At 35.8% G+C, this 11459-nt stretch overlaps 1 protein-coding gene across 1 annotated transcript in view; it reads left to right on the plus strand.

The window, feature by feature from the left end:
- Window positions 1-10832, plus strand: part of LUZP2 (leucine zipper protein 2) — a gene marked incomplete at its 3' end in the record, with an annotated part of 46025 nt that extends 35193 nt beyond the window's left edge. Inside the window, exons 6-8 of the mRNA XM_057382700.1 lie at window positions 7613-7675; window positions 8452-8514; window positions 10758-10832. Of these exons, the coding sequence (XP_057238683.1) occupies window positions 7613-7675; window positions 8452-8514; window positions 10758-10832 (201 nt within the window). The remainder of the gene's footprint in view (window positions 1-7612; window positions 7676-8451; window positions 8515-10757) is intronic.
- Window positions 10833-11459: the final 627 nt, after the last annotated feature.

An 11459-nucleotide genomic window follows, 5' to 3' on the forward strand; every position in this document is an offset into this window, starting at 1 on the left:
CAGATAAAAATATGGCACTTTTAAATAAAATGCCCAGTCAGCTGCAGCTTTTGGAAAGCTGCAATGGAAGTACCCCTGCTATGACCTAGAGCCAGATCTCTGCAGTTGCTCTGAAAAGTATATGAGCATAAAACTTATTAAATTTGCTGGGCAGATGCATTACTTAGATTGCCTACCWGTGACTGACAGACCAATATTCTGTTTGATATAATTGGATTGGATAAATTGCATTTTTATATCCCTTCTTTTCCAATGCAAGTATTAATGTGAAATCTACTGACAGGCAAATTTGCTTTCCTGTCCCAACCTATTAATGATGAATTTCAAGTAAAAAAAAATCTGATAGGTATTGAAACAGATAATTTAGTTGTATTAAAAAAAAGAAGGTGAAAAATGAATCCTGTGCAGATTTTTGTGTGTGTTCTCTTAGGCTAATTGTCTTGAATGATTTTTTTTTTGTTTTGTTTTGTGCAATATGGAAAAACTTTTGTAGGAAACGTGTTAGTCATCTGAGGTTTTAATAGAACACAGAGAGAGGGGGAGAGAAGATGAACAGGAATTTAGGTATTTAAAGCATCTGTGAGAGTGCTTACAACTTTTTGGGTGTGACTTGTTTGGATTTTATATAATATTGAAAAACACAAACCCAGTGAGACCGGTTGTCTGACACTTGCCTAGCCTTAAATCACTGAAATTCCGTTCATTATTTTCAGCGAAGCTACCTGACTCTACAGCAATTATTCAGATCCAAATTGAAGAATATATTAATTTTTTTTTTGCACTGGGTTGGGATTTTGTTTGTTTGTTTGCATATTGCTTTTTCTCAATCCTTACTAAATGACTTTACTGTTTTCATGTCACCCCAGCACCTAAAAGTATGAAAGTATTCAAGATACTTCTGCAGATTCATAAACTTTATTCAATTTTTCCAATCCATCAGCATGTAATACTTTTCTATCTTGGTTCAGAATCCAGAAGGAATCTCAAGAAAGTAAAATAGGCATTAATTCTGATATAATTTAAGCATCAGTTGCCACAYTCAGCAAATTATTTTGCATTCTGATAATCTCAAGGAGGAATATAAGCATTCTTTATGCACATTCATCATCCTCTGTATATTTTAGTGCCTTTGATGTTGGGATAAAAGTGAAGAATTATTTCTCTTACTCACCAGACTTTTTGGGTTCTATTTTTAGTATAAAACATCCTGTGAAGGCTGAATCAAAATTGGAATAATTGCTGCTATAATTAATATGCTTATATTCTATTYAGCAAGCCCCTGTTTCCCATAAAACATGTTTGCAGCCCTAAAAATACCTCACCAATATATATAAACTGCTCTTAAACTCGAGAAAGCACAATCAAGCAGATTTTATTAAAAAATTGACACAATTCGAAGAAGTTTGAAATTGATTTTTTCAAAGTATTTGAAAAAACACTGAGTTAAACACAATTTTGAGTAATCACGTGGTAACAGCTGATACTTTGGAAATATTAAAGGAAATAAAGGCTTATAGAAAGTTTCTAATATCAAACCTCTCTCCTGTGCTTAAAAGAGCAGACTCTGATTTGAAAAGTAAGACCACAGCAGCATTTTACTGATTATTATTGCTGTTTACCAAAATCTGCTTTGCCTGCTGAACATTTTAAACAGTGATGTCATTCAAGGATAGATGTAAAATCATTTWATTCCTTTTAAACTCCTTCAGAGARGATTTTAAATACTTTGCTGGCCCAGCATTTAAATTTAGACCTTGAAAGTGAGCTCTTCTCAYGTAGAAGGAAGAATATTTCAGCCCAACTTTGCAGATTGTGCCTGCTCTCTTCTGTTATTAAGTTTTGCCAAGATTTTCCTCGTGGCTTTCACTTGGAKATCCACAGCCAGGATATACCAAGATTGTTCTATAATTCACCATTTTTCTTCATTACACCATTTTCAGTATAACTGCACACGTTTTTATTTATAAAATGCAGTGTGGACATTTGCACTTCATGTGTCAGCAAAGTGAAGCTGGTCCAGCAGAGTGGCTGAAACACTGCATTTTTCATTTGGAAATTTCAATGAAAATTGAAGTTTTTTTGAGCTTAGCAAGGGTTGCCAAAGGTGATCAAAGGGGAGTCAAAACGGAGCAGAGTGAAATATATTGTGCCATTTCTCCTCTGCTTTGGGAAGGTAAAAATAGGTTATAAAAAGGCAGAATACTGGTTGAGAGATCCTAATTCTACATGCTGAGCGTTGCAAAATACTCATGGCAGAGCTTCTGCCATATAAAATCTGACACACTGGCATAAATTCAGTGGCTTGAACYGAAGGATTATGATCTAATTTATGAAAATAGATTTAGAGGAAATGTTGCTATCAAGCAGAAAAAATACACAGAAAAGGAATTTGAAGTCCTTCTGTAATTATAGAGTTGAGGTTTTTACATTTAACTGCTCCAGTGCTTGGAGCCAAATTTCTTTTTGTAGCTCTCACATCAGTGCAGCTGTTTAGAGAACATTATCAAGAATAGATGGTGTTTGGAGTGTGCACAAGAAGCAGGATGCCAGGAGATAACAATAAAGATTAATAGTCTGAATAGAGAGGAAAAGACTTTTTTGACAGTTCCCTGTATGCTAAAAAAAGATAGCAGAGCACCAATGATGCATTTTTTCTGAAAAAGTGAGCAGGTGCTTTTCTTTTTTTAGGCACAGTTCACTGCCAAACTTTGGAGGTATGGCTTTGCCAAGTGTGTTAGGGCAGAGATTCAGAGTGGAAACAACACMTTTSCTCTGGTACTTTGGATATTTAGTCMTTTTTAATAGAATTCAGAAYGKTGGTSTGTYTAATTTCAGTGTTACATAGTRCAGCCTCTGTTTTTTAATAATATATTTTGTGAGGTGGTGATCAACAAATTACCTTTTTGCTTTGCTGAGTAAAACTAGTGAATCGAGTCGTCAACAGGAAAAGTGATATTTCTACAGAGAAATGTGTTTTGTGGGAATAATTTTAAAGAAATTTGAATTATCACGTAAAATACTTGTAAAAACTACTAAGAAAAAGTTGATTTTTCAGTAGGAAATTCTTACCATTTTTGGGCATGACCCCAGTCTCACTGAAACCCTTCCTTAACTCTGAGATACTCAAGTCCATATTCGTGGCAGGATTAATGAGAAGATGATATTAATTCCAGAACTAGGAACTGATTGGAATATGATCAGTTAGATCATCTTGTATTGCAGATGTTCTTAAGGGATGGATATCCCATGTCCTCCTCATAGATAAGACTGTTTTGTGAGTTTTATGAGTTTAATAAGTACTAAGAAATGTTGTCTCCAACTCTCTTTTATGGTGGTCTTTAACTTCCTTCAGTTTTCTGCTGAAATACTGTTTAGTGTGTTTGGTTTGAGTTAATTGATTTTTTTTTCTGAAAATGTATAGTTTGCAAATACATGCTATTTACTCTCAAAAACCAAAGAAGTTTAAGCCGTACTCAGAGCCTTTTTTTTTTTAATAACACTTGGGAGCCTGATGTGAAGTATCTTATTTTATCCGTGAGGAGCTTAAATAAGGGGAAAYACTATTCAGAAGGATGGAAAAATAGCTCATTTTAAATTAGAATATTCTCCTTTTTCCCAAGACAAGGGATTCTGGCATAAAATCAAAGGGCAGTGTCATGGATGGGTCAATGATTCATTCATAGTGTTAATGGCTCCAAAAAAGTCAGTTGTGTCCTCCTGGAAATCACCTTGTCCTCTCTAATCAGGAATAAACCACACCAGGATGGAGATAAAAAGAAAATATTATCCAGTACATATTGTGTAGGTACTTAAAACTCTCTATAGTGGATGACAATGGCATGGTRAAAATACATTTAGTGTGTGAAACAATCCAATAAAATTGCCTCAGGAATATCCATTTTCTGACTGAAAGATATTGRAGTGGCTTCTTCAGTATAAATTTTAAATTTCTGCAGATGGTACTTGCAAGACTTCTTTTAAAAATGGATTATATTGGCCAAAAAGTTCTGTAGCAACAAATGTTCAGTGAACTGCTCCTGGGAGAAYTCAGGCCTGTTAAAATTAAAGCAAACCTGAATGGAATGACTCCTCAGAGAGCCACATAAATGCATTCCTTACTCATCTCCTGCCCTTCTGTTTTCATAAATGCCATTTCATAACTTCCATTATATGTCCTTTCTGGTTTGAGGGAGATGTTGACAATTCTGCTTAATGCAGTGTTTCATGTCCTGCTGCTGTTACATCRGAAAAAGCGACGTTGTAGAAAGTAGTGACCCTTTCCTGGTGATAGAGGACCTCATTTTTGTCAGTCAGAAATGGGTTTTATATTGAAATGATTTTTATTTGTTTACAGCACACTGTTCATTGCTGTCACCCTGCTCTAATAGAGCTTTTTTTTTTGTTGTTGTTTTAAAGCTCAACCTGCAGCTTGCAGCAGCAYCAACTCCTTGTCATCATTCTGTTCACAAATGTCAAGCAAATGAAAAGACCTTCAGGTTAAYACCTACTTATCCTGGTGTTCTGCATTGTTGATCCTAAAAACCACCCCCAAGGCTCTCAGCCACTGCTAAAAAGGGAATTTTTTCCCCCTTTCCAAAAGGAAAGATTAAAGAAATGCCTTTTTTCTTTTCTCTAAATGACCCTGTACGGCATAGGCAATTACCTTTCATTGCAGACACAAATTCTGCTCAATGGAGTGCTGTATCTAATATTCTGCTGGTTTTAATTAGAGTGTCTGACATGGAAAGAATTGGAAATTGCATTTGCTTTCCCATGGCAAAGTCCTGTTGAAATGATTGGAGCACCAACACAAACACAACCAGCACAGACCTAAAATCACAAACAGAAGATTTCTTTCTGTGCTGCTTATCAGGTTTTTCAGCTCAGCTGGACTGCATGGAATACAGGAAAAAATAAACAGCCTTTAGTATCTGCAGATGTGGATAGGCAGAGAAAAAGAAATGTATACAAAACAAAAAGAAGCATAAAAAGAAAATATTTCCATATATAATGGAAAGGATGCTGTTGAGTACCTCTTCCTGTAGGGTGAGGGTGAAAGGATGGAGGGCAGGTTCAGAAAAAAAAGTTCAAAAGGCACAAAACTCTCCAAATATGCAGTGTGATGGGTTTGAGGGCTGTCAGCTTCTGAATTTTGCACTTGCCCCCTAAATAACRGTGCAGACAGAGTGCATTTCAGTGCATTTCTCATTTACACAAAGAGACTGAAGTCTGAATAGTGAAAGTGGGCTTTTTCTTTTCAGAGCTGGAAGGAGAGTGGTGCTTGTTGAGCTCAGATTCAGATCAGAAAAGTGTGCAGTGCATATCTGCACCATCACTGCTAAAATACATGAATGGGGCAGAGTCTTTAACATCCTTTGCAAAATGTCACAACTTCTWCACTGACCATAAAGACAGGTAGAAAAGCAGTTTAAACATCCTAACTAATTATGTTAAGTGTAGGAAACTCAATTTATCTGTCTCAGGAAGATGAAGGGCTGGGCTGAGCCAAGCCCTGCTGGAATTAAAGCAGTCATGCTGTTTCATGAGATATAAAACATTTTTCATTGTTGTGAAACACAAAGCTAATATCCAAAGCAAACTGGATACCAATAGGTTGTGATGTCAGATAAATCCAGTTATGGGATTTTGGTCTATTGATGTCTTCTGATTTCTCTCCTAAGGGCACAGTGAACAGCTGTAAATTCACAGGAGATGGAAAACCATTTGTCTTGGCAGTTGGCCCTGACACTCTGCTGACCAGAGTCCAGGGGGTTTTTTGTTCTTGGGTTTGTTTGGGTTTTTTTAAGGTAATGCACATAACAGAGAAATGTTTCAGTGATGAGCAGGGGCTTAGCATGGTTTGATTTGCTGTATTTATCAAGAGGAAGCAAGGAAGCAGAGCCAAATTGATCTTTTGTACAAAAAAAGAAAAAAAATTGTGTCAGAGTTCAGGTAAAGTGTCTGAATTGAATTGCTGAGAATAATTTTTTGAGAAAGTTGATTGTCTTTGCTTGAAAATGCTTTGTGTCCTGTGCTTTCAGTTGCTTTCTACTGATGATTTCTAGGTTGTGTAGTTTGTTCATTCTGGGTTTAGATCCCAATGCTGATTCAAATAGATAATGCTCATGTTTCAATAATTAAATTAAAGCACTCATTATGTGACCAGGAATCCAGAAAAAACAACCTCAAACAATGACATCTGAAATTTTGTGAGTTTTGTTTTGGTGATGTGAGTTTGGCCTTCTGTTAGTAGAATGTATGATTGATCAGATAAATGTTAATCCCCCTAAATTCAGATTTACTGTGATAATAAACCCCTCTAAACTGACCCCAGGGGTGGTTTGTCACATTTAACAAAGCCCATAAACTCTGACTCTTGCCTCATGAGCTTTTTACTACAGATGCTAAAATCAGATGGAGAAATTATAAAAAATACAATATATAGATATATAATTAAGGATTTTTAATAAAATTTATTGGCAGAAAAGGCAATAAGTAAAACTGCAGCTGTAAAAGTGGTTCCATTGAGCTCTTGAGTTCATGGTTTGTGCTTTGCTTTGTAACCCTTTGTCCAAGTTTTTAATTGGCATCATGGTTTTTGTTTTCTAAGGATGTCACATCTCTCCCCTTCTCTWGAGAGGTGATGTCCTCAGTCTGCTTTGGTAGGAATTGCTGCTTTTTAAAAAAAACATGGGTGAGAGTCTTCAGATGTTTTGTGTTTATTTGGCCAGCCTACTGGCATTTGATTCAGGAAAATTAATGCAGAAGTGRAGGGTTTGTTTTCCAAAGTGAGGAATAGAAAGGAACCTACACCCCTGTAGCCAGCAGCAAGGATTTGGTGTTCTTTTCATTTCTTTTTTAGTGTTAAGTGTGTTATGTTCAGCACTTGTCGATCTGCTKACTGAATACTTATGGTTTTGACCCCTGTTGAGAGATGGTCAGACTGCAGAGAAAACATGTTTGCAATATTCAATCTCAATTGTGGGATGAGTGAGGAGTGGAAAATAATGACTACGAAAAATTCATTTTGTCAAGGTTTGTTATTTTCCCTGAAAATGAGAAGAAACACATTTAAAACAACTACATGARAAATCATATTGAGTTGGCAAAATGCTGTCAGGCAACTAACCTTCTACAGCTTTTGATTACTTGGAGTTGTAAATTATGAGATTTTGCAAAAAAAMCCCTTGATTTTGATCATCAAGGTCGAGTGATGAGATCTTGGCCCTATTACTCAGTTGTTATAAGGATTTACAGAAAATTATCCTGAGCTATGAAGTTGACACCAAGCAAGGATTAGAGGGTGGTTTTTTTTTTTTTTTCCTTTTGTACCTCAGCATATTAAATCTAAATTGCTTTCAGTTGCCAGAGTGTTTTGGAAAGGTTTCTATGGGCAGTCCTGTTCCTGTTGAAGCAAATTTTAATGCAAATGCCTTTTAGAATTCTGATGATGAATCTCTTGCTTTATTTATATCTTTGTTGGTGACTTCAAGATGTTATCCATGTATGAAATAATGCCAATGTGATCAGATAGTTAAATGATCCCTTAATATTTTAATAACACTTATTAATAAACTATTTTGGTTTTGTTTGTTCTTTGTCCCACTCTCAGAACAAAAGCCTCAAGAACAAGCTCCTGTCAGGAAACAAGCTTTGTGGTATTCATGCAGAAGAGGTAAGGAAGGTTCCTCTCTGTTCCAAATCCATTTTACCCAAAAAAAGTTTGCGTCAAATTCTTTTGCATTGAGGTTCTGGGATATTGTATAAACACAGCAAATTATAAATATCCCAGAATACAGAGTATATTTGGTGAGTGTTCCTAAAGTGCTCCCATCCCAATTCATTCCTGGGACTTCACAAGAAGCAGCTCCAATGTGTTAGWAAGCCAGTTACAAACTCAAGTTTTAAACAAAATCATCTGGGCATGGTTATGGTAAAACTCTACAGATATATACATCTGCAATATGCATAAAAAATAAAAATTCATTTCCATGATCTCCATGTCTACACTAAGGAATTGCCAAATGTCTGTTTTGAAATTACCAGAGACATAACCTGGAACACCCTGATCTTTGCAARAAATAATCCAGGCTATCCTGTGGAGCCTTTTTAGCTCTAAGAATAAGATKGTTTACTTTGAAGGTGATGCCTTCAGTTATGCTTCATGGAAATATTAATAACAATTCATCCCTAAAATGTGTAARCCCAACAGCTTTCCTTTACTAACTCAGGTGTGTGCTTTAGGTGCCAGTTTACGTTTTCTTCAATACTTTTGGCTGGTTTGACTTGTGAACCTGGAAAAGAAATTGGCAATTATTTGGAGGGGGCCGTTCTAAATTTTAAATCTGATCTAGATTCTGCTGTTCTCAGAATTCACTGCATTTTTAAAAAAAAATATTTAAAATTAAAAAAAAAACCAAAACCTGATTTTTTTTTTATCCTTGCTTTCAGTCRAAAAAGATCCAAGCCCAGCTGAAAGAGCTTCGTTATGGGAAAAAGGATTTGATTTTTAAGGTARGTTTTATTTCACTACAGTTAGCTGAAGCATTAGAGGTAATATAGSATTGGAGTAAAGCAGGAATATGATRGCTGCCTTWATTAYTGCATTTTCRAGGAATACTTCYRTTCTGAAAAGAGCTCAAAACACCCAGACAGACTTAATACCATAATGCATTTTCAGAAATATTATATACTTACATATCTATATTTCTGTGCTCACAAAAAGCAAACTCTTAGGTTCCTGCTGGTGAATAAAACCTGTTGCCCTATTCCATGCATTCTGTTTTTCATCTTTCTAACTGATAAATGTAATATTTTATAGATKCTTCTTGTTTTTCCTGTAATTAGCCATCCTTCATAGGAGAAGTCAAGCATTGATAACACTTAAAGCAAATCTTTGTGTTTATGATAAGCTTGACCAATGTGATGTTCCTTTGGTCTGAAAATTTAAGAAAAAGGAAACATTTGCATGAAGTCCTCAAAACAAATATTGTGAATTTTGGTGTTTTGGTAAAGTTTTTTGAATTTCTGTGTTGCTCATTGTCACAGATTTGGGGGCAGTTTGCAGTGATGAACATGCTGGTGGCAGTGAATAATGTGGCTACATGGTTTAAGTTTTACTTTCTTAGCAGCAGAAGAACGTAAAGTTTTTGAAAAGGAAAGTTTTTGAGAATTTGCCTCTTCTCAAACACTTTTAAAATTGCCAGAAAAAAAGTAGTTTTGTTTCCTTTGTTTTGAATTTTCCTGGCTGAATTATACTGTTCTCTGGAATGTTCAAATCCTGCAAAGAATCACCAAAACCACAAAGCTGAAGCTTTGGGGACATTATGAGCTAATCCTCTCTGAAGAAAAGGTGAAATAAATGTTTCTAGCTCTGTRCAGACGGAGCTGTAGAGCACAACTGCTGTGCCTAACACGGATTTTAAAATGCTTGCTCCCTGGGTGCTCGTTCTCATACTGTTAAAATTTAAAAAGATGGTCTTTTAAAGAAGATTGACTTAGAAAAGAGYGAGCACTTTGATTGTTGTGATCATTTGGATGGGTTATCCATTACAAAGTACAGCTCATGCTAAAATGTACACTACTCTGGGTTTATCTAAAGGAAAAAAATCCCCAGTGGGCAGTCAGGGGCAGACCAGGCCCAAAGGTGAGTGATGTGGCTCTTTGTGGGCATCATCTAAATGTGTTTCTAAAAAATAAAAACCAGTRATTTTCATTTAAAAGCTGAGTACTTCGTTAAAACCCTGCCAAACTGCAGTTTTGCATTCATTGTAACAACTTTTATGTGCGGGTTGGGGGAGGAAAAGTAAAACTCCAGCGAATAAAAAACCACAAAGGACTTATTTCCTTTTTTTAATGTTCATCCAGAATAGTTAAAAATGAGAGATCAAAGCATTGCAGCAGCAATAAGCATTAATAAAATGTACAAGTTGCAAGGCTTGGCAGAAATGCTATTTTTAACTGACTTTTTGTTGTAAATGCTTGAAATCTARTTCATCTGTCGCTGAATATTTGGTTTTGGTGCATGCCTGATTAAATGGAATAGCAGCCAAAAAGTGTTGTTCCCAGTTACATTTAACACCTAATACCATGGTAAACAGTGCCTTTTAGAAGAACAAATCTCTGTTTTTCTAAGACACAAATAATGCTTTCAGAATGAGCGCAGCAGAATTGTGTTTATTGAATAATTTATCCAAGTTTACAGTTAGGTGGTTTTCAATTGTAAAACATTTTCTCGTTAGAAAACATAATAAATTATAAAAGTTGTAAAGGTTTTTTTTTCTTAAACATTTATGTAAGGCCTGTGCAGAGACAAAAGAGAGTTGAGAATATCCAATCTATTTAACAAGAGTTTTAAACATCACAGCCATGTTTTCTAATTAATTCTAAGCAGCATGTGTGGAAATGTTACTCTTTAATAAACAGCTGCTTTTTGCATGAAATAAAATATGTTCTTAAAAGTTTTGAAATAATTTGAACACCTTGAATTTTCAAGGATATTATGGCATCCCTAATATTTAATATAACATTATAAACTTGKGTTTATAATGTTTMATTTAATATAACATTATAAACTTGGGTTCACGAAAATGAAATACATGTGACTACAATGAATACCGTTTTTCCCTCAGAAAAAAAGCAATTCTGACCAATTTTATTGCTTGTAAAAWTTTTTAATTTATGTTCTTTCCTCTCTCACATGACAAAAATGCATTACAGATTGCATTATCCATTTTTTCTTTTCTTCCTTCCCACAGGCACAGCAGCTGACAGATCTGGAGCAAAAGCTGGCAGTGGCAAAAGAGGGGTTGGAAAAAGCAGCCCTTGACAAAGTAAGAATTTGAATGTGATGAGAGAATGTTTGTCTGCACCAGCTGGGAATGTTTTGGTGTAATTGGACAAAAATAAATTAAAGCCTTGCAGTGATTTAGGTGCACACTTAGTTTCATGTACGTGGGAGTGATGCTGCTGAAATCAGTGGAACTAATTAGGATGGCACGAAGTTAAGTGCAGCTGTGAAGTTATTTAAGAAAAAGATGGTCAAATTAGACAGAAATAGCTCAAAAAATGCTTACACTGCTTTTTAATAGATTTAGATATTTATTGAATTATAGTTCGTGCTGACAGTAGCCTTAGCATCTGTCACAAGTTGGTTTGCACCAAATCACTTTTTTATTTCCTGCCATGGACCCTTAGAATGCTGACAAACTTTGCATTACCAGGCCCAAATACCAAGAAAGGTGTGGCCAGCAGGACCAGGAAAGCCACTGTCCCCCTGTGCAGAGCTGGTGAGACCACACCTCACATAGAGTGTTCAGTTTTGGGCCACTCGCTTCCAAAATGACATTTGAGTGCTGGAGCAAGTTCAGAGAAGGGCAGGGAAGCCAGTGAATGGGCTAGAAAATGTCTTCTGAGGGGCTCCTTCCTGCCTTCCTGCCTGCCTTCCTGCCTTCCTGCCT

This window comes from Malurus melanocephalus, unplaced genomic scaffold (assembly GCF_030028575.1).
Source record: "Malurus melanocephalus ecotype Western Australia unplaced genomic scaffold, MMel_1.1 scaffold_580, whole genome shotgun sequence".
Classification (NCBI taxonomy): domain Eukaryota; kingdom Metazoa; phylum Chordata; class Aves; order Passeriformes; family Maluridae; genus Malurus; species Malurus melanocephalus.